Source organism: Camelina sativa, chromosome 6 (assembly GCF_030686135.1).
Source record: "Camelina sativa cultivar CO46 ecotype springtype chromosome 6, ASM3068613v1".
NCBI lineage: Eukaryota > Viridiplantae > Streptophyta > Magnoliopsida > Brassicales > Brassicaceae > Camelina > Camelina sativa.
Window position 1 is genome coordinate 2,229,924 of NC_141885.1, and position 22,921 is coordinate 2,252,844.

The window sequence follows — 22,921 nt, forward strand, 5'->3', positions numbered from 1 at the left end:
CTCGACCGCCCATTTTGCCATGCGTCCGGACTAAAGGGGACTATGGAGGATAGTTCGGAGCGGCTGGTCGGTAACACGATGATGGAATGTGACTGGAAGTATGGTCGAAGTTTACGCGCAGCGGTGATCCCAGTGAGAGCCAATTTTTCTAATGTAGGGTATGTTGATTCCGCAACGTTGAGGGCTTTGCTAGTATAAAATATTGGTCTCTGGTCACCGCGGCCGTCTCAGACCAGTACGCCGCTAACTGCCGAGACAGAAACTGAAACGTAAAGGTATAACGTTTCACCGTCCTCCGGTTTGACCAGCACTGGTTGAGTGGTCAGATATTCTTTCAACTGCCGAAAGGCGATCTCGCAATTGTCGTTCCAATGATAGAAGGGAAGGCATTTATTTGTTGATCGGGCGATGAAACGATTAAGGGCAGCGATCCAACCCGTCAGGCGCTGCACCTCCGTTTGTTCGTAGGGGACGGCAGGCCGAGTATTGCTTTAATTTGCTTGGGGTTGGCCTCTATTCCTCGCTCGGTAACGATGTATCCTAGGAATTTGCCCGAAGTGACGCCAAACGTGCACTTCGTCGGATTCAATTTCATCTGGAATCGATCCAAAATGTCGAAGCATTCAGCCAAATGTTGAATGTGCTGCTCCGCGAGCAGAAACTTAACCAACATGTCGTCAATGTAAACTTCCATAGTTTGTCCGCGCCGATCGGCAAACATCATATTGACCAGCCGTTGGTAGGTTTCCCCGGTGTTTTTTATTCCGAATGGCATAACTTTATAACAATATGTCCCTCTGTCGGTGATGAATGCCGTTTTTTCGCGATCCGTTGAAATCATAGCGATCTGGTTGTATCCTGAAAAAGCATCCATGAACGAGAGGAATTGGTTCCCTGTTGTGGCTTCGACGAGTCGGTCTATGTGCGGCAAAGGGAAGCTATCCTTAGGACATGCCTTGTTGAGATCGGTGAAGTCCACACAAACTCTGCATTTTCTGTTCTTCTTTTTTACCACGACCGGCTTGGCCAACCAATCTGGGTATTGGACCTCCAATATTTGATATGCTTTTGCCCGATCTGGACCCAGACGCCTGCGTTTCTACCTAACTGGTTTGAATGTTGGGTCGATATTGAGCTTGTGGCAGATGACGTCGGTTTGATCACCATATAGGGTACAAATCCATGTTGGGCCAGGGAATTTAAGGCAGAGATGGTAGGTTGACGGTACGGCTTGCATTGCGTATATCCATGGTGACCCCAGAAGGGCGTTGTAAATTGGGGGTGCATCGACGACCACGAATCTAGTTTTTCGGGTCACTCCTCTAGCACGAACTTGCAGTTTTACATTGCCCATCGACATTTTGACGATCCCGTCGTAGCCGGTCAATGTTCGGGTCTCGAGTTTGACCTGCTCGGGTGTGATGCCCATCTTCTCCAACGTTTGCCAGAACAGAACATTTACGGTGCTTCCAGTGTCCACCAAGACTCTTTCGACGTCGAATTCGCCCATAGTTATTTCAACGACCAGGGGGTCCGAATGAGGGTGTTGAATCCCTTTGGCGTCTTCCGCGGTGAACGATATGGCATCCGAACAGAGTGGGGGCTCGTCTGAGGCCGCTTGCAGACTGCAAATCTGGCGTGCCCTCTTTTTTAGTTCCCGAACGGAGTCAGCGCAATCCTCTGGCGGGCCAAGTATCATGGTTATTCGACCTCGGTGAGGAGTGTTAGCTCGCTCGAGGTTCTTTCCATGTTGTCTTTTTGGGGGAGCGGGTACCTCGCCTTCCTGGGGCGTCTCTTCTTGATGTTCGACGAACACTTGATTTGCTGGCTACGGAATATGGTTAGTCGGGCCGCCGTTTGCATAACCACGACCGCCTGCCCCGCGACCACCATTAGATCGACCACCCTGCCAGCCTCTACGGCGACCTCTTCCCCCTCGGGAACCTTCCACTTCGCCCGAAAGATATTTTCCAAAGAGATAATTCTTTAAGTGTATACACTCGTGCGTGGAGTGGCCAAGGACCATGTGGAAGTCGCAGTACAATTCCTTTGGATCGGGTGTCAACTTATTTTGTCCGTCGACTTTGGAAACTGTGTGAACTATCCCCTTCTTTTGTTCCTGAGGATCATGGTGTTTTCGGGGATCGTGATATTCCTCCCGATTCCTGACTTTCGTGGGAGCTGGTGGTTCAGGTACACTTTTTGCGGCCAACCGAGCATCTTCATCGTCCACGAGTGCAAATTGGGAGGCTTGATGTAGCGCGTCGTCGAGGTCTTTGGGTTCCCGGATATTGAGGTCTTTTCGTAAGGTCGAACCGGGAATTAGTCCTTTTCTGAAAGCGGCGATTGCGGCATCTTCTGGGATGGAAACGTTTGCCAGCTTTTCTTTAAATCTGCCCAGGAAGCTTCCAATGGGCTCGCCTGGTTCTTGTGCCATCTCCCAGAGGTCCGCACTCGTGACGCCTCGTTCGACAAAAATTCAATATTGCTTGAGGAAAGCTGTCGACAATTGGGTGAAGTTATCGATCGATTTCGGTCCAAGTCTTGTGAACCAAGTTAAGGCGGGACGGGAAAGACTATCGATGAACAGTTGGCAGTATCCAATATCCCTCTGTTCGTCAGTAAACCGCGCATTGGCCACGGTTGCCATGAACGCATCATGAAAAGGACCGCTTGGTCGACCGTCGGTATGTCCGAGAAGTCAAGACAACGTGTGAGATTGCCTGCCCTGGTTGCGGGCGAATGCCCCGCAGAGAGTGGTTACGGGGTTGTCTGAGTTGCGACAGCATCGACTCTTTGGTTGGTGTCAGAGATCATCTGGTAGATCTCCTTGGTCATGGTACCGAACAAGATCTTGAAGTCTTCCATGGAGACAACCTGCGGGATTGGTACTGCCATCGTCGCACGATCGGAGGAATCTTCAGTTCGGACGCCAGGTTGCTGCTCCGTAAGAGGCGTCGTTTCCCCATTTGCAGGGTGTTCGTTCGAGCGCTCTGCTTCGAGATCGTCCGGGTGTTCACGGGCTGACTCCATCCCCTGACCGAGGGCACGTTCGACTCCGGTTTCAGCCGGGGGTTCAGTGCGGCTATCGGTCAGATCTACCAAAGTGGTAGTGTTGCGACGGACATAGACGGCGGTGCCTTGCGTGGTTGGAGCATCACCTCTTGCTACAATATTATCCTGAGAAGACGCGAGGCCCGTGACATCGGATACGTTTGAGGAGGCGCGATTTGCCTCTGTGTTGGTCATCGGAGACATCATTGTTAGTTCTTGAGAAATTGACTTGTAAAGACGATTTTGAGTCCCCACAGACGTCGCCAATTGTAGAAACTGGGTTTCACACAATGAATTTGTTTGAAGGGGGAAACAAATTCAGTAAAGTAATCTCTCTAAGAACTCGAATTAAAGCTAGTAAGCAAAAAAGAATTGAAATCTCTTGGGAAAGAAGTTAGGGTTTTCTCTCAAGAACAATGATAAGCTAGGGTTTTTGTATTAATTGCTGGATGATTTACAATGGAGAAGTCTCTCCCCTTTTATACAGTTTCGTCGATCACAAAATATATTAACTTTCCTTGTAGCCCAAAACGGGATATGGAAAGTTCTCATCTCTTCCTCAAATCGGTCGTCGGGCGAATCAGAAAGTCGGCTTCTCATTGATGGGGCTGGGCCTCTTTGTCTGAACAGGCCTCAAGTAGATCATCAGTTAAGATCTTTAACCGGATTCCCGGTTAAGTAATCAATTTATCTTTCTGGTTTAGATCGGTATGTCGGGGTGCTAAATCCCACACCAAAACACTGTATATTTCCTTTAACAATTATATGTGAATATATTCTTACCACCAAAATAATATTATCAGCATATATGGAAGATTCATATGGTCGAACTAAATAAATAACTAGGTTGAAAAATTAAGACTTCTCGACTAACAAATCCTATATATAAAACATTTCTCTACAGAACTAGAGAATTATCCGCATCTTCTACTTTTTTTCTTTCCTTTTCTATTTGAAAACGAGACTATTTTTTTTTTTACACCACAGAATTTACAGTACGAAAACAAAAAATGAACATCACAAAAGCTTATGTGATTATTTTCCTTGTAGTGATACTAACAAACTCATTGTCCAACTCTAATGTTTTGGCTTAATCGGGTATCTAGTTATTGTCCAGTTGCTTTTGGTCATTCTAAGAGAAACTATTTAATAGTTTCTGTTCAGAAAAATTTGTAAAATCGATTTTATGTATGTGTTTGTATATTTTACCCTAAAATAAGTTGTATGTGTGTTTTCAATGATCGAGACATCAAAAATGATGTATGCTTTGTACCATGCACGATTAGGTATGGAACATTTGAATGCTTTCATGACTGTATTCTCAAGATGTACCGTGATGGAAATTGTGTCCATGGACGATGCTACAAACTGAATTATGTTTGTAACATGTTTGTAACTGAATTATGTTTGTAACGTAATAGATGTACCGTGATGCTCAAAAGGATAGAAATCGATCAGCAATTTGAAACTGAATTATGTTTTTACTAGCACAGAGATGTGTATGCTCTTCAATGAAATAAAACTAATTTTATTATATTATCTTAATTACTTGATTTTTGTTTATAAAACAAACTAATTAAGTTTGTGTGTGATGCAAGTGCCCAAAAATCATTATTGAAATTTAACAGTTAATGTAATAATGTATGATAACTATTATTTCAAAAAACCAAAAACAATTTGATCGGTCTAACCAGCAAGAGAGAAATGGGCGAGTGTGCAGTGCTGCGAATGAGTCATTCAAGGGTTTTGTTATGGTTCTCATCCCTTACAAGATTTTTGTCAAAGCCTCGTTCGTTTTATAAAAGAAGAAAATTAATCCAAGTGAGGAGTAATAAATATCAGTCAAACTCCACATCATTCTTTTTACTCTCATTAATGGTTTTGCAGTTAGTCAAAGACTCAAAATTACTTACTGTACTAGTATTTTATTTTTATTGGTTGTGAAACTCCAAATAATGATAGTCATTAAGTATAATCATAGTCATACTCCAAATTAATAAAATACTGTTGTAAATCACTTAGGATGGATCTCCATAACCATTCCATATATATGTCCAAGTCCACAAAGCCCATCAACCTTGTTCTCTTATTCTAAATCGGTTTAGGAATACCATTGTACTTAGGGCTTTATCCTTTACTATATAATGTACTTATTCGATTGAATCAATAATAAGAAGAAGAGAATATAACCTCTAGTTTAAACTCCACACTCCATTTCCAAATATTAAAAATATGGAGTAGTCATTAAGCATAATTATAGTCAAACTCCAAATCAATATAGTAATTAATTATCGAATAAAGAATAAAGTACTATACTAACATAAGTTGTATATGTGTTTAGTGATCGAGAGATAAAAAAATGATGTATGCTTTCACTACAAGAAATCAGCTTAGAACTCACAAGCATATCCGTCAGTTAGCCGTTGGAAACACCTATTACCGACAAATCACAGATGAAAGCGTCTGTTGGTTCTAGAGCGTCGGTAAAATAAATATGTCGGTAATTACAAACAGATTTCCAACAGGAGTTTATTGTTGGTTGATTTGTTGATATACATCATATTTTTATAAACAATTTTTGAATATTATTTTTATACATTATATTTTGAAACTTTTTTTTAAACATCATATTTTTTATCTATTATAATTTTCATTAATCATATTTTTAAACATTATAATTTTCTGTTTTTCGTTTTTTTATTTTTTTTGAAATTGAAATAATTTTTTTGTAGTTTGTTAGTTTTTCTACATAAAAATTGTGTCATTTTAGTAATTGGATAGGATGAAGTGTTAATCTAGCAAAAAAACAAACAAAGATAGGAAACAAGCGATTATGTAACTGCCTGGTTCTGAGCGTTTTCTTTCCGATTCAATCTGGCCGGTGGCCGATGCATCTATTGTGTCAGTACCGTGTCCTGTTTTCATATTTGTAATTATGTATCTACACATATGTCTCTTCATCTTCTTCAATCCGGACCTGGTTTTTAATATTTTCTCTAGTTTGTCTTCAGTCATCCTTACAAAAATTGAGTGATATTGTTTGTCTTGAGTGCGATGGTGGTTTCCTTGCGATGCAGCGGCTTTGACACACATCCACGGTGGCTTCCTCAAGCAAAATTGTTGGTGGAGTCTCATAGTGACTATTCGTGATGATGCTTTGCAATGGTGGCTACTCCCATATCATTCAAGCGTGGTCGTTTCCACTGGTTTGATGAGTATGGGATCCAAAAATCATCATCATCATAGATAATTTATCCACCAATTGGAAACGTAAGTTGAAGACTAAGAAGACTGAAGATAAAACTCGATATTGGAGTGAAGATTGAAGTCTATGGATTATATTAGTATTAGTAATTATTATTATCAGTTTATGTATCTCTTTCGGTAGAGTTTGGTTCTAGCGAAAGATCTTCTGTCGGTTTCTCTGGTGGTTTGTTAAAAAGCGTTGACAATGTGTGAATCATGAATTATGTAGTTTTTTTCAGATTTATGTTGTTCATGGGGAGGATGGTACAAATCACTACAGAGGCAATAATGTTTTAAAAAGATTCCAAAGTGAATTTGGTATTTTCATAATTGAATCATAGCCAAAAATTGCAATGACTTGGGTTCGAGTACAAAGAAGGAATAACAGATTTTATAATCTGTTAGCGAGTAAGAGTCTTCTGAACAAAGAGCATAGTGTAATTAGCTTATTAAGTTGTATCGTTCCTTAGTTTATTGTTTATGTATCCATGTGTGGATATTCTCAGTAACTTTGTAAACTCGATTTGGAAGAAATAAAAATAGACGTTAAACAAAAAATTACCAAATTTGTGTCAAACCGGTGTATTTTCACTATTTATTATTTGTTTTTTTTGTGTGCTGTACAACTCATACATTTTTTCAAACAAAATTATGATTCTACTCCTTATGTATTTTTGTAATACTAAAATGGTTACCACTTACCAGAAGAAGTTTTGACCATATTTTAATGATTTGGTACCAAAAATCTATAGAATCATGCCATACATGCAAATATACATACATATACATACATATATATATATATATATATATATATATATATGTATATGCTAATGTTGACCCAAAAATAATAATTTTCAGTTCATTTTTTCTTACACTAATTTATGCACTCAGATCTTGCATTGAATATGATGTACTGAATGATAGGAATTGTGTAAGATTTGTTTTGAAAAAACAGAATTTCCATTTTTCTCATATATCTCCCTTACTTTCAAAATCATCTACAGTATATTATTACTTAATTACAAAATAATATTGTTGACTATATATATTTCCATGATTTGGTATCATTGGAATCATGCCATATCTACCACCAAAATAATGTTATCAACATATATGCTCGATTCATTTATGGGAAATAAATAAATAACTAGGTTGAAAATTAAAACTTTTCTTGGCAAAGAATCATATAAATATAATCTCTCTTTGTTTTTTTTTTCTTACAACAGAGAATTAATAGTGAGAAAAAAATGAATATCACCAAAAATTCTGTGATTTTATTTCTTTTAGTGATACTAACAAACTCATTGTCCAACTCTGACGTTTTGGGCTCACCAGGTATGTTGTTATCGTATGTCCAAATGTTTTTGTCAATTTCAAATTAATTATTGAACATTTTACTTAAAGAAAAGAAAAAACTGAAAAACCTATTTTAATGACTATATTTTGTCTAAGTTGTCGTGTCTCACGTGTTACAGTGATGGAAACATCAAAAAATGATGTTTGCTTTATTCCATGTACAACAAGGTACGGAGAGTATGAATGTTGGTGTGACTGTACTCACAAGAGGTACCATGATGGAGGGTGTGTAAATGGACGATGTTGTTGCAAAAAATAATAAAAACCCGTCGACAAAAAAAAAAGAAAAAAATAATAATAATAATAAAAACCGATCAACGATTTGACCAGTTGAAATATGTCTTTTTAGCCTCAAATTTATGTATGGCTTTTCTATGAAATAAAACTAATTTATTATATTGTCGCTTCAAACTAAATGATTTTGCCGTTAGTTAAATTGATAAGTAATGAAACAAAATAGTAATAATATTTTATGTTGTTTTTATTGGTTTGCATTGTAAAACGCAACTTCATAATTTTTCAAAAAAAATTTGATCATACAAATTTTTTTTTTTGTCAACTAAATTTATATTTAACCAACCGGTGAGATTAACTAGTTACCAGATACATTCAGATCAAACACCCTATACCCCCTGTTTTGCCTACTCTAGCCCACTTCCACCGTACGACAAGTGGTCTATACAAAAAACCAACTTCCCCTATACCAAAAACCATAGCTCACAATTCAAACAGAGGGGAAACCTCGTTCTTCCAAGAACAGCGTTCAACCAATCTGGATGCCCTGAAGCAACATAATACTGAATTCTTAGATCCCCTGTGACGCTTTGAGCAATGAGGTTTGCTCCTCTGTTTGTTGCAGCGACTTCCAATTCCAATTTCCACTCCACAAAAGGTCGTAAAAAGCGTTGAAAAGCCACCACCTAGGGTTTAAACGATGGCCATGCTGCCGATGGGTAAATCCTTCAGTGCATAACACGAACAGGAAATGAGATAAGGAATCTCCCTGTCTTAATCCTCTCTGTGGGACAATCATTCCAAAGGGACAATCATTGATTAGAACTGAAAACGTTACCGAGGATACACAGATCATGACCCAATTAACCCATTTTTCATGAAAACCAAGGGCAAGGAGAAGAGATCTCAGATAACTCCATTCTACTCTATCAAAAGCTTTAGACATGTCAGACTTTACCACTGATATGTTACGGTTTTGACTCACTTTGACCCCGTTTATTTGATAGTTTTGTAGTTGTTTGAATCCTTTTCAGGTTATAATAAGAGGCTAGGAAGCTAAAAGCAAGGATTGGAACCGCAGGAGCAATCGGAGCAGAAAGGAGTTAAATTGGAGCAGAAAAGCTGATTTTAGACCCAGGAGCACATGCTCCCAACTCTACGGATTCATGACGACACGTGGCAAGCATCTAGGCGCCGATTCCATGCCTAATTCCCCTTATTTTAGGCGATCCTTTGTGGGAGAAAGAGGGTTGAGATCGCTTTTAATAGGAAGATTTGAATTTGGATTCTTTCCTTATTTTTCTCTACTTGTATGCTATTTAACCTAGGGTTTTTAGGAGAGAGAATATACCTTTTCTTTTTGGTTTTTGAGCGACGTTTTTGTGAGAGGGAGAAGAGCGGCTACCTTGTGAAGCATATTCTGAACCCTTTTTATTTTTATGTCATTGAATTTCTCATCTTATGCTATGATTCATTTCTCTATGTCTGAATAGTTTTCTTTGCTAGATTAGGGGTTTCAAAAGGGGTTTCATGGGTTAGCAACAGAACACAAATAAGGCTTTATATAATCGATTATCTTCACTATTGTTAGACTTAATGCTTAGGTTGATTTGATCACCCAATCTATGATTCTAGGTTTATCTATTCATCAAAAGTGTAATAGGTTGCTAGAAAAGACATTAGTGGTAAATTATCCTAGACCTGCGAAAGTTGATGTGTAGGTGATTTGTGAACTTATCATTCCTGTTCTTTAATGCTTGTCTGCGATTCTGGGCTCAAACGACAGTTTAGGGTTTATGGACCGCCGAGCATGTGCTCCGGATGTCTGAGCATGTGCTCCGCGTTTCCGCACAGAATCGATCAGATAGAGTTATTGATACCACGACAGTGGATCAGTTTTTATTTATGTTTGAGTTCTAGACTGGTACTAATCTATGCCCTGAATAGTTGTTTAGTTGCTATCTCTGAAATTCTTGAGAATTATCCATGATCTAGTGTTTTGCTTATTGCCTTTTTATACCGTTTTAATCGCGTTACTGTTACCAAACAAACCCAACTTCGAATTGTCTTAGCTTGAAATTGAACCAATAGAACCATAGAGTAAAACTTGGTCTTCGTGGGATTCGACCCCTAAGTACTACTTCTTTGCTGTGCACTTGCAGTAGGAAAATAGGGTTTAAAACTCTGTGTATCAACCACCATAAACTCACTTGACATACGAGGATGCACCTTTAAACTATGGATCAACTCGTGAGCCACCAGAATATTATCGGTAATGAGTCTCTCTGATACAAATGCCGATTGCGTGTCAGCCACTATGTCGGGGAGAAATGGTTGAACTCTCTTCACTATAATCTTGGAGACAACCTTATACAGAACTGAGCAAAGACTAATGGGTCTAAGGTTTGCCATCTCAAAAGCTTATGTAGTCTTTGGTATCAAACAAATGTGAGTCTAATTCCATTCATTAGGCATAACCCCATCAGAGAAGAACTTCTTTACCTCTATCGACACCTTTGATCCTACAATATGCCAATACTGCTGGAAAAATAATGCCGACATGCCATCCAGACCAGGAGCACTGGCCGGTTTAATGGAGAAAACCGCCTCCTTGATTTCTTCATCAGAAACCTCATTTAGAAGGCAATCATTCATTGCATCATTGACTTTGGGAGCCATGTCATAAAACCACTCATGGAAGCTAGCAGGGTTAGAAGATTTAAAAAGCTTTTGGAAATAAGCACTGGCTACCTCTCCTTTTGCCGCTTCAGACCTCTGAAAATTCCCATTAATGTCCTTTAGTTTTTCTAGCCTTTTTCTTTGACGATTAGCTTTAACCGAAGCATGAAAGAATTTCGAGTTTCTATTTCCACATCGCAGCCATTTCTGCCTGCTTTTCTGCTTCCAATACGTCTCTTCTTCTCTATAAGCTTTTGCAAGGTCTCTTTTCAGATTTCTCACCTTGAATACCGGAGGCCACACGTCTGTTTGGACTTTTTCTAGTTCTTGTTCCAGGATCTGGATTTTGTCTTGAGAGTTCAAGGAGTTTTGTCTCTTCCACCGACTAAGAGATTTCCTACACTCCCTCATTCTCTCAGCGACTGACACATTTATTCCCATGTGCTCTCCACCCCAAGCAACCGCTATAGCTTCTTTCACTCCTTTTTTCCTCAGAAATCTTTTGTCAAATTTGAAAAGCCCTTTATAGCTCTGCTGAGAATTCATTAGTTTTACATGGAACGGTCTGTGATCAGAACCTTTAAAGTCCAAAAAAGATTGGTTAGATACAGGAAAATGCTTGAACTAGTCACTATTCCCATAAGCCTTATCCAACTTGCATTGAACCCAGTGATCTCCTCTTCTACCTGCCCAGGTGAAATTGTTTCGCTGACTGGTAAGTTCTGCCATATCGCAAGCTTTTATCATATCATTATAACTCTTGCACTCAGTATCACTTCTTCTTGGACCTCCATGTTTTTCTCCATTATGGAGTAGATCATTAAAATCGCCAAGCATACACCATATATCCCTTCTTCCAATCCCTAATGAGGTAATCCTTTCCCACACTTGAGCTCTCGACTTTTTATCAGGATCCCCATAGACATAAGAGATAAAGAAGTTGATAGCTCCAAACTGTACTTGAGCATCCATCAGATTCTTGTCTACATACTTCATATTTACCGCCACACTACTCTTCCAAAAAAGCGCTAAACCTCCACTTTTACCCACGGGGTCCACCGTATATACATGATCATATCCCAACCATACTTGTAAATCCACCAAAACAGTCTTTTTGTGCATTGTTTCCATCAAGAACAACATCTACGGAAAATGCTTTTTACGCATCTCCTTGAGAATTGTCAAGTCATGAGACCGTTCCAGTCCTTGACAATTCCAGCTGATGATGCTCATTGGGTGTTAGGCAATCCTCCCTTTGGGATCACCTCTTGAGGGTTAATCTTAATCGATTTCACAGCGCTTGTACCCACATCAACTGCTTTCCTTTTCTTCTTTGTTCCTTTTTGAAGACTTAATCTCAGATCCTTTTGATCAAATCCCAACACTGGTGCGGAATTCTTTGGCTTCCTCTGACTATTTGGAGGTCTATTCCTGTTGTTACTCTTTACAGATTTCAAACCAATTCCGGTAGGTCCTGCTGCAAAGGAGCAAGAACCCTCCATTGAATTGATCTGAAATGGTTGGGATAAAGCAAATAATTTACCAGGGCCCGCATTATCCGAGAAATAAACGTTTTGAGAAACGACCTGATCCTCCAGTCTTGTCCTTCCCAAGGACTCTGCATAGTTTCCTTCTATTTCGTGATCAGCAACACCTTTCTCTTGGACTGTCTCAGCAACACCTTTCTCTTGGACTGTCTCAGCAACACCTTTCTCTCTGACTGTCTCAATATCAAAGTTGAAAACCACGCCTTTTCCTTTGTTGAGATCTCTATGGAAGATTGGCAATGGTTCAAGCCTTAAGATCAACTTTTGAGGCAAAGGGTTCTTTTCCACCTCCCGAACAGAAGACTTGACCCTATCCTCTCTAATGAGTCTTTCCTCTTCCGTTGACACCCTCAGATACTGCCTCATACTTTTTAGAACTACTGGAGCAATACAAGATCTCCCTATCGCAGGATCCACTCCCACCTGGTTTTCCTTGAGAACTCCAAACAGAGGATCTGTTTCTTTTTGGACCGGATCCTTCCTTGGATTTGCAAGAGGAAGCCCTACTAATCTAGCATCCGCAATCTCTTGTCTTTTCTTCATATAGATAAGACAAGTCTCCCTATCATGAGTCATTCTTTGACATTCAAAACACCTCTTCTGAACTCTTTCATACTCAAAGTTTATCGATGTAGTGCCACCCTTGGGGAGGTTAACAATCTTCGATCTTCTCAAGGGCCTTGAAACATCAAAGATGACCTTTATTCTGATGAAGTCTTGCAGTTGACGCTTCTCCGTGTCAAAGGCCACTTCAGTTACCTGACCAATTAACTCTCCCAAAGCCGTTAGCGCCTGATCTGTGTAGAAATTGATTGGGATGTTCCAGAGCTGGATCCCACATGGGAGTGAATTGTAGATAGTTATCTGGAGGGTCTTCCACCCATCTATCAACGACAATGGTCCAATCGTTGAACGTATGAATCCCTTTTTCTAATACCTCAACCAAATCAAATTCAGACTTGAAGAAGAACTGAAACAGTTCCTTGGATAAGGCGACGCCTCGAACTCTACCAATCTTCTACCATTTGCGAGGCATATGACGAAACAGTTGGTCCATTGGTTGACAATATGGATTTAGCGTGCGACCAACTAAGCTCAGGACACTCCTTTCACATGACGAGAACTCAGGTAGATTCGGCATATTGAAAGGTAAATCCTCTTCCTCAAGAGACATCGCCATCAGAGCTTTATCGATAGCAGACGACATGTTTGAAAAACGGAAACCAAACACAAGATCTGAACCAAAATAACACCCAAACTCTTCAACTTTAACCAGATCCGCTAGCCACAGACAAAGTAACTGGTGAGACTGTTAAAAATTCCTACTTTGGGTAAAAGAAACATTTCAGACGAAGAACACAGCTCAAACCCTAGAGACCAATGGAAAAGATGTTTAGAAACCCGACAAAAACACACTAAAGAGGATAAATCAGCTAAAGGAGAATGTTTTACTCTGGTCAAAACTTTATTCTATCCCTAGGAGAAGACTCTAGATTAGAAAGAGACTCTTAAGCGATTTTTTGCTCTTTTTTTCTGTTCCAACAGTTTTATTCAGGAAAGTAATGAGCTTGCATTTAATTGATAACTAATATTAACTGTAAGAGTTTATTTGACAAGCCTAAATACTAACAATATGTATACGTTGTTTGGCTGGTTGTATAATAATTTGGACAATGCAGAGGATGTTGCGGCCTCGGGTGGTTCACATTATTTGGTATAGGATTGAAAACGTCGGGATAGAGTACAGTTTATATGGAATCTGGCGAGGGAAATTTGTCAAGCTAATCAGGCAGTTCAGGATCAAGAGCCTTCTACAGAACAGATTGTAAGGATGGTTGCCTGGCGGACACCAACCAAGGGATGGATGAAACTAAATTCAGATGGAACATCCCGTGGCAATCCAGGACTTGCAACAACGGGTGGTGTTTCGCGAGATCATTTAAGTAGGTGTTGTGGTGATTTTGTTCTTAACTTAAGTAGCTGCTTAGTCCTGTCCGAGGGTCTACTCGAGGTGGTGCACGAGGATCTAGTTGGGTAGTTCCTCGGGTAGGTCTTCGGGTTGTTCTTCCTGCTCTTAGATCCTCTTTGATCGGGTTGAGGTTTGGACTATTCTTCTTGCACAATTGCTCCTTCGGGTATACGCTCGATTTTGACCTCGTTTTCCCCCATTTTAGGCTCTAAAGCACCTGTTATCATCCAAAATGCATAAATGCAACAATGCAGCACCCTAAATGGCCTAAATGCAAATTCCTACAGTAAAGGACCTAAAAATGCTAAGATTAGGGTATATATAATGCAAAATATGGACAAAAAAGGGTGTCTAAAACATGTAAATTGGAGAGTTGTCAACATTTCAAGAGAGAAAGGAAGAAGAGAGCGTTTCCAGAGAGCGTTCTTGAGATTTTTGGAGATTCTTGTCTCTGTTGGTGAGTTTTCTTCCTGGAGAGTGTGGATTCAAGGCTAGGGACGTGTGGCGAAGGTTGCTGTGGTACTAGCTTCGTCGTTTTGGGCTTAAGATCTCTCTGTATTGGCAAAGATGGGTGCATGAACATGGCTTATCTAAGCTAAGATCTCTGTTTCTGTAACTTTGTGTGTTGTGTGATTATTTTCCTTTGAGTTCTATGTGATTAGTGTGGTTCCCGAGGCTTGGTTTCACTTCTAGAAATGCTTGAGAGGTGTTTGGAAGCGAGATTTGGTGTTTCTGATAGAAGAGATTCGATGTTCGATATCAATGTTGATCGACATAAGGAGTCTGTCGATCGACACTGATGTGAGGACAACGCTCTTAGGTTTCTCGCGTCGATCGAAGCCTTGTGGAGGTGTCGGTCGACGCGAACTAGGGTTTTCGGGAAATATCAAGTATCTGTCGGGCGACACCAAGAGGGTGTCGGTCGATACTAGGGGGCTGTGTCGATCGACACAACCTTCGCCTGGTGTTAGTGTTAGAAAAATTTGTGAAATCGATTTTATCTAAGTGTTCATATATTTTACCCTAACATAAGTTGTATATGTGTTTTAGTGATCGAGACATCAAAAATGATGTATGCTTTCACTATAAAAAAAACAGCTTAGAACTAACAAGCATATCCGTTAGTTAGCCGCCGAAAATACTTATTACCGACAATTAACATATGAAAGCGTCTGCCGATTCTAGAGCATCGGTAAAATAAATATGTCGGTAATTACAGACGGATTTCCGACAGGAGTTTACTGATGGATAGCCGACGACGAACATATTGACGGTCGATTTGTTGGTATACATCATATTTTTATAAACAATTTTTTGAATACTATTTTTGTACATTATATTTTATTTTTATAAATCATATTTTGAAAAATATTTTTTAAACATCATATTTTTTATACATTATAAATTTCATCAATCATATTTTAAATAATATTTTTAAACATAATAATTTTTTTGTTTTTCGTTTTTATTTTTGAAATTGAAACAAAAATTATGTGGTTTGTTAGTCTTTCTACATAAAAATTGTGTCATTTTAGCAATTGGATAGGATGGAGTGTTAATCTAGCAATTAATTGTCAAATTTGTGTCAAACTGGTGTATTCTCACTTTTTATTATTTGTTTTTTGTGTGTGTGTCCAACTTCTTTTTCAACAAAACTATGATTATGCAAAGAAAGCTTTCATTTAATCTGATAAATGAAACTAATTTTAAGACTTAATGCTTAATGAAATCTCTATTTAACAAACACTCTCTCTCTTTCATAAAGAGTGTAATTCTAGAGTTTTTTCTTTGTTTCACAAAGACTGACACTTTATATTTTTAATGTGATTTTTTACATCAAATTTTCTAATTTACCTTTAACCCAAAACTCTTTAATTTATTTAAATGATAAATTACTCATTAAATAGGAGATATATGTATAACTCAACTTTTTCTTAATTTGTGTTCAATGGGTCAAAATGACACTATTTGTAAAACAGAGGAGAGTATGTATTATAATAATATTAAAATTGTTACCAGAAGAAGTTTTGACCATATTTCAATGATTTAGTACCAAAAATCTATAGTTTTAGCCATACATGCAAATATACATACATACAGTATATATATATATATATATATATATATGTTGACCCAAAAATAATAATTTTCAGTTCATTTTTTCTTACACTAATTTATGTACTCAGATCTTGCATTGAATCTGATGTATTGAATGATAGTAATTGTGTAAGATTTTCTTTGAAAAGCAGAATTTCCATTTTTCTCATATATCTCCCTTAATTTCAAAATCATCTACATTATATTATTACTTAATTACAAAATAATATTGTTGACTATATATTTTTCCATGATTTGGTACCCTTGGAATCATGCCATATCTACCACCAAAATAATGTTATCAGCATATATATGGTCGATTCATTTATGGGAAGAAAATAAAATAAATAGGTTAAAAATTAAGACTTTTCTTGGCATTTGGCAAAGATGGAGAGAAGTATTTAGACTCCCTTCTTCTTAAAAGAGAATTACTAGTAAAAAAATGATGATCACCAAAACTTCTGTGATTTTTTTTCTTGTAGTGATATTAACAAACTCACCGTCGAACTCTGACGTTTTAGCCTCACCAGGTATGTAGTCCAACTGTTTTTCGTCAGTTTCAAATTAATTATTGAATATTTTACTTTTAAAAAGGAAAAAATGAACAGCCGATATGAATGAATATGTACGTGTACGCATATAATTTATTTACTTTTGGTTAACATACGTTGTCATGTGTTACAGTATTCGAAACATCAAAAAATGATGAATGCTGATAACATGTTCAACAAGGTACGGAAATTATGAATGCTGGTTTGACTGCACTGACAGGCGGTACAAGGATGGAGAGTGTGTTAATGGACGATGTTGTTGTAAAACATAATAGAAACCGATCGACAATTCTAGCGGTTGATTTATGTTGTTATGGCAATGGCATCATCAAATTTATGTATGCTTTTCTATGAAATAAAACTAATTTTATTATATTATCGCTTCTATGACTACGATATTCTCATACTACTAGTTGTTTTTTTCTTCCTACGAATACCCATTCAAGATAAATATTAGATTTAATATAAGTGTTAATATGTATCGCCTAATTTGTTCTTAAACTTTTGTTTTATGTTGCCAAAAAAAAAAAACTTTTGTTTTACTTGGTCAAAACGAGAAAACTGGCATAATAATAATTAAACCCAAATCGCTTAATCAATTATTATAGTCGAGTAAGGTGTTGACTGATTGTCCCGCTATCTCCTACAAAAGCTGCGTTTGCGGGTAGTAGCGGTTGCTAACGATTAGAATCAATCATACAAACCACTCATGATTGGTCACAACCGTTTCAAACTACTGAATTCCAAAAGTTGCTTTCTGCAAGTGTTTGCGGTTGCGAGCGATTGCGGTTGGAATTTTTTTTTTTTTGTAAAAAAACTTTAAAGAAATCAATGATAATGAAAAAATTTTTTGTTATATTTTCTATCTAATCATTTTACTCATTAAGGATGGGAGAAAATGAAGTACGGATTCGATTGCAGAGATTATAAAGTAAACAATTAGAAGAAAATAATATTCCAATTAACAATAATCCGGAAAACTTGATGTAAATTTAATGGCACATCCCACATAAGTTTAAAAAAATCTAAATAAATATAATATTTCATCAGAAATTTAAGAGAATAAAATTATTTGTGAAAAATATTAAAAAAATCACCAGTGACTCTTCTCAACTCTCACTTGACCATTCCTACCAATGCAACTACAGACCCACGATCTAAGAGAAAAGAGAAAAGATCTATGATCTAAAGCATATGTTTTGTCGTTTATCAAATTACTTGATTAAAATTTTGGTGAAAAACCATATGCATAAAGGAATAAGTATTTCAATATGAATTTTTTTTTGAATAATTATTATTTTAATAAATTTTAATTATAAATCAAGTTTAATAAAAATTTTGGTGTTTTAAAACATTTATATATTAGATATCACATTTGTTATGTTCCAACCGCTATTGCACCCGCTGGTCAACAAGTCATAAACCTCCCGCAAACGCACCAACTTTAAACCGCTAAACCAGTCATTCAAAACGCTTAATAACGCTTGAAACCGCAATCGTCCGCTTCCGCAATCTCCCGCAACCGCAACCGCAGCTTTTGAACCAGTCAAGCCTCAATAACAAGAATCCTCTCGGATCAGCGAATGCAAAAACATCATATGAAACCAAGAGGGGGTATTTAACTCGGTATTTTAAAAGATTTTAGAGTATTCTTAAAATTCTATGTTATTCAATTGATGATTTAAAAAAAAAAATTAAAATCCTATGTTGTTCTTTTTTTTTTTGAACACACAACACCTTACTTTTCATTCAAACTGAACAAAGTAGCATGGTTACAAGGGTGAAAGTTTTCAAAGCAAAGCTTGATAAACATGTTCAACAAAGGTAAAGATAGATAAATCGACAAACATGTCCAAGAGATGTTGGAGACTTGAGCAAAGGAGCATCAAACCGCAAGCTAACTCCGGGGTAGTCGACGCCACACTCACTAATACAGCGGAAGAGTGGCAGATTGTCTTTATCAAAATGACATTGGGACGTTGAGAGGGTTTCCATAGCCGAGAGACTAGATGGTTTGATCTGCTCATTGACAAGGAGGAGGGTGAGTGGTGGGTTAAGGTTGGACATGGCTTACTTGAGGAGGTGTCGGTAACCATATTCCATGGAGCTATGGTCATAATGCCGAAACTCATCAGATTTTGCCAAGGGGGACACACTTCCTGTCATTGATGAATGGAACTTGGGAAGATTCAGGCCGCATGGGAAGTGTGTAGAGAAGACTGGGAAGGTGTCGGTAACATTCTCTTCTTGAAGAGAAGGTCACAATGCCGATCTTCGAATAGCTTCCGGTTTCAACACAAATAAAGCAGAGATGCAATTGAGATAGTTCAGGGAACAGCTGAAACAATGAGGTTAGATCCAAGAGGAGCCGGTAACCATTGCTCGGTTGAGACGAGGTCATAATGCCGGTCCTCATCAATCGTTGACAGTCAAAGGTAAGGAACCTAAACTGAGCTAGAGGCAAGGTTCTCAAACAAACTTCGTAACAACAGAGCATACATGGGTGATTATGTTTCAACTGTAGTCTTCGGACAATTGATTCCATAATTCGACACAGGGGTATGCTACAGGAAGGCGGAGGAGGGTTGGGAACAAACCTGGGACTTTGAGGTACATAGGTTACGGGGCCTTGGCAAAGTCTTGCACAGCTCCAAAGTCAATACAGAGCTCCTGTCCAACTGCAACCGAGCCAAACGCTTGGTGAGGGGATCTAGATCCAAGGAGCAGAGAGATAAAAAGGTTGACATAGAGGGAGGCGCGTGACAAAGGCGAAACGCAAGGTTGAATATGCGTTCTGAAATCTCAGATGTAGCAATGAAAGGCTGGAATCTCGTGAGAATCACCTCATTCAGAGGAACAACCGAGAGAGACGGAGGGGGGGGAGAGGGAATGAAGCTGGAGCATAGCCGGACTTGCAGAGTGGACATGTGGTGAACCTCCGGATTGTTCACCGCCGAAACAAAGAGAAACATGACTTAAGAAGAAGAGGAGGGCATGGGGATGCAGAAACAGTTTCCCAGCGACGCTGATCGGAGTCGACGCCGCCAAGGAAGAAAACATCGGGGATTGTGCCAGAGAGAGCAGCAGCTAGGGCGAACTCCTATACTAAAAAAATGTATATGCTACATATACATTATTTCCTTAAAATCCTATGTTGTTCAACTTGAATTTATGTAAACTTATTTAAACTACTCAAGAATCTCTTGTTATTCAATCAATGATTTATAAAACCTACTTGAAATTTACTGTTATTCAAAATTTCACAACTTTTTTAAAAACTTATACTTTGCATGATTCTATGAGATTTTTTTCTATTTTTTAGTTGAAAAATAAGTCTTATAAAATCACACCTTCTGAGGTAGTTTTTAAAAGGATTTTCGGTTACTACTAAGCTTCATCTGTCGTTTCTCTCTGGGCAATTGAAATTTCTACAGGTTCCTCTTCTTCTCTCCTTCATCATCATCAAAGACGCCTAACAACTGTTCGATATAATTCCTCATAGAGAGAAAAATAAAAATGTACGTGGTGAAACGTGACGGGAAGAAGGAAACTGTTCGCTTCGATAAAATCATTGTGCGGCTAAAGAAGCTTAGCTATGGTTTTAGTATCGATCACTATGACCCTGTCCTCATCGCTGAGACTGCTGCTTCTATGACCACCAACCATCCTGATTACGCCTCCGTTAGTTTTTCTTCTTTGTTTTTTCACCTTTCTTTTTATTTTTTAGTACTATCACTACGATTTGATTTAGTTGGTGTTTTCTTGATTTGATAGATCAGTTTCGGATTTACATGTGAAATTGCATATTTGTGATTGACTGAGATTATTACTTGATCTGATTCATGTTGTGATGCTTTCCAATTTTTAGATTGTTATTGGACATTAGGCAATAATTTAACAATGGTTTCAATGTTTATAATTCCAGCTTGCTGCTAGAATCGCTGTCTCCAGTCTCCACAAGAATTAAGAACTCATTTTCTGAAACGTGAGTGTTCTTTTTTCTGATCTCTAGACGTATCAGTGACTATTAGTTATTCATATGTGTTGTTGACTGTTGTTAAATCTCAACACTAACCTCGATTTGTTTTTTCATTGCAAGTGTTGCCCATATGTTAACGCAAGATGAATACTTGATCATTGGCGTAACATTCTTCATTTTAGAGAGTATTGGGATAAGAGAGCCTGTGACTTGCGTATGACTGGGATAAACAATTTTTTTTTGTGTTGTGAGATATTCTAAAATCACCCAAAGTTTAATAACAAAATCTCATCGATTCACTGTTTTTTAAATATAAAAACTTTAAAAAATAATCAAATTTCCTTAAAACTCAATGAAATCTTTCAAAATTCTAAAATATTAAAATCCTACCAAATACAAGTTCAATATCTCCCTCTTAAGTGTTTAATCATTATACAATAATAGTGTATGTTAAACAAATAGCTACTGTACTAATTATACAGCCTATACACATAGGCTTATGTGTAAGCCACAATTATTATACAGTTTGTCATGTTCTTTTCTCGAAAAAGACAACAGACGATTACACCATCTTCCTCTCGACCTTTTCCTCTTTGAGAAGCCAAGCTTGGTCCTGATAAGAATCAATGTGTAAACTCTTACCTATTACTTCCGATGCACTGTAACAAAGAATAGATCCACCCGCACATCACCGGTTCATCAACTCTATCTCACTCAACATACAACAAACAATGCATACCTTCTACAATCCTTTCTCCTCTGTAGTTATATACAATAATAGTGTGAACTAACTCATCTTCAGCCCCACACTTGCCTCTCATGTGCTTATCAATACTTCCCCCTTTGAAAACAGCTTGAGGGGAACAAAAAAAGAAACCTAATGAACTGTGTCGTATCCTCATATCGCCCTTTCCTAACTCTTTCTTCGCAATGTCTTGCTAAAAGATGTCAAAATATGTTGTCTAGCAAGATTGTATTATTATAAGCAGAGGTTTCCCTGTTCCAAACGCTTCGCTAGTCTCTGTGTTGTATTTTGAACTTATACCACTAGTTCTTGCAAAATTTTCTCTTCCATAAATCAGTTAAACATAAGTGAATGCCACCCAAGCAGAGCATAGAAACAACTTTCATCCTAGTCTCTCCAAACTCTTGAATCTGTTCCAATGCCCTTTGAATGATAACATCATGCTCCAAATTTAGGTAGATAAGCTGTTGCGGAGTTGTTGGGATGATTGGCAGAGCCAATAACATAGATGCAGAATTTGCAGGTTGAATGACTTTTCCAATCTGAAACCACCACACATCAATCTGTTGTTTAATTTGGAACTTGTAAACAAGCACGAATCCATGCTATTTGTTCTGTCCCTTATCTCTCCAACGATGCCACAAAGAAAAATAGTTTTTCCTGGCCCCATTTGTTGAGTATAGTCCTATAAACTTCCCTTCATAACTCTGTTTTGCAGTAATGTTGCCAACACAATGCAGTTTTGATCGAGCGTCAAACGTATACGCAAAGATCTTCATATACCAAGCTTTCCAACAATGCCAAACATGGTAACTTGCAATTCCATGCTGCATCTTTCTACTTTGAACCATAGACTCTTGTACTCTCTCCCTTGATCTCCCCGCTACCTCAGTGTTCTGAATTCCAGCCATGAAAACAACATGATGCTGCTGTATTGACGTGACACTCTGCTTTTGTCTGTTCACACTTAGTCTAAAGCAATCCACCAATATAGACTTCTGCTTCTTCCTTTTGTGCAGCCTATCAACATGAGACAAAGTTTCACCTTCTGGAACATGAATGTGCAGTCTCTTTAATCTCTCTTTAACATGCTTGTATTTCCTAAGCCTTACCTTGTTTGGCTTGTATTTGAACATCCATGATTTAGGAGACAAATTCAGCTTCATCTGCTGATTTAATTTGTTCATTCTCTCACACAATCTGTCGAACGCATGGTGTGTACTTTGCTTGCCACTAACACATTCAAGACATTGTGAACTATTGAACCTCATACTAGCAGATGGCCAATCCCTAAGAACACCTGGATATTCATTTCGAAATCTAAGGCTAGGTTCCAACGTCGGGATTGTTACCTGTAGACGTGAAAGCGCTACAAGCTGATGAGATACTTGTGGAATGGATTCCTGTTGATTACTTTCTCATCCGCCGTGAAATTCTCACGAACAAATAAATCCTCTAATC

The 22,921-nt window shown here is 38.1% G+C and overlaps 4 protein-coding genes, 1 long non-coding RNA gene and 2 pseudogenes across 6 annotated transcripts; 4 read left to right on the forward strand and 3 right to left on the reverse strand.

Annotated features, from left to right (window-relative positions):
• Nucleotides 1-1,099: 1,099 nt before the first annotated feature.
• Nucleotides 1,100-1,699, reverse strand: LOC104793874 (uncharacterized). Its single transcript, XM_010520299.2, has one exon. The coding sequence runs from the start codon at nt 1,697-1,699 to the stop codon at nt 1,100-1,102; it is 600 nt and encodes a 199-aa protein (XP_010518601.1).
• Nucleotides 1,700-4,036: 2,337 nt separating this feature from the next.
• On the forward strand, nt 4,037-4,520 carry LOC109133267 (putative defensin-like protein 56 pseudogene; annotated as a pseudogene).
• A 3,005-nt stretch (nt 4,521-7,525) lies between these two features.
• LOC109133442 (putative defensin-like protein 60) lies at nt 7,526-8,055 on the forward strand. Its single transcript, XM_019246559.2, has 2 exons — nt 7,526-7,638; nt 7,779-8,055. The coding sequence occupies exons 1-2, from the start codon at nt 7,551-7,553 to the stop codon at nt 7,916-7,918; spliced, it is 228 nt and encodes a 75-aa protein (XP_019102104.1). The 5' UTR covers nt 7,526-7,550; the 3' UTR covers nt 7,919-8,055.
• Nucleotides 8,056-10,347: 2,292 nt separating this feature from the next.
• LOC147942145 (uncharacterized) lies at nt 10,348-11,715 on the reverse strand. The gene is made up of 2 exons (XM_087455939.1): nt 11,259-11,715; nt 10,348-11,150 (listed from the first exon to the last, which is right to left on the reverse strand). The coding sequence occupies exons 1-2, from the start codon at nt 11,713-11,715 to the stop codon at nt 10,348-10,350; spliced, it is 1,260 nt and encodes a 419-aa protein (XP_087312065.1).
• Nucleotides 11,716-11,801: 86 nt separating this feature from the next.
• On the reverse strand, nt 11,802-13,326 carry LOC147942146 (uncharacterized). The gene is made up of 3 exons (XM_087455940.1): nt 13,222-13,326; nt 13,057-13,137; nt 11,802-12,947 (listed from the first exon to the last, which is right to left on the reverse strand). The coding sequence occupies exons 1-3, from the start codon at nt 13,324-13,326 to the stop codon at nt 11,802-11,804; spliced, it is 1,332 nt and encodes a 443-aa protein (XP_087312066.1).
• A 3,194-nt stretch (nt 13,327-16,520) lies between these two features.
• On the forward strand, nt 16,521-17,111 carry LOC109133437 (putative defensin-like protein 60; annotated as a pseudogene). The gene is made up of 2 exons (XR_015560360.1): nt 16,521-16,715; nt 16,870-17,111. The product of XR_015560360.1 is annotated as a putative defensin-like protein 60 (transcript).
• A 2,996-nt stretch (nt 17,112-20,107) lies between these two features.
• Nucleotides 20,108-21,014, forward strand: LOC104790149 (uncharacterized). Its single transcript, XR_768629.3, has 3 exons — nt 20,108-20,417; nt 20,662-20,721; nt 20,836-21,014. It is a non-coding gene; the product is annotated as an uncharacterized LOC104790149 (long non-coding RNA).
• Nucleotides 21,015-22,921: the final 1,907 nt, after the last annotated feature.

Bases quoted from the DNA above. Each gene is read 5' to 3' on its own strand.
- LOC104793874 (XM_010520299.2), bottom strand. From the start codon at position 1,699: ATGATACTTGGCCCGCCAGAGGATTGCGCTGACTCCGTTCGGGAACTA.
- LOC109133442 (XM_019246559.2), top strand. From the start codon at position 7,551: ATGAATATCACCAAAAATTCTGTGATTTTATTTCTTTTAGTGATACTA. The intron at 7,639-7,778 runs GTATGTTGTTAT...CACGTGTTACAG, and splicing joins TGACGTTTTGGGCTCACCAG to TGATGGAAACATCAAAAAAT.
- LOC147942145 (XM_087455939.1), bottom strand. From the start codon at position 11,715: ATGTTGTTCTTGATGGAAACAATGCACAAAAAGACTGTTTTGGTGGAT. The intron at 11,151-11,258 runs GTAGAAGAGGAG...TGGACTTTAAAG, and splicing joins AAACAATTTCACCTGGGCAG to GTTCTGATCACAGACCGTTC.
- LOC147942146 (XM_087455940.1), bottom strand. From the start codon at position 13,326: ATGTCGTCTGCTATCGATAAAGCTCTGATGGCGATGTCTCTTGAGGAA. The intron at 13,138-13,221 runs GTCCTGAGCTTA...CGCAAATGGTAG, and splicing joins TCTCGTCATGTGAAAGGAGT to AAGATTGGTAGAGTTCGAGG. The intron at 12,948-13,056 runs GTATTAGAAAAA...TGTGGGATCCAG, and splicing joins CTGAATTTGATTTGGTTGAG to CTCTGGAACATCCCAATCAA.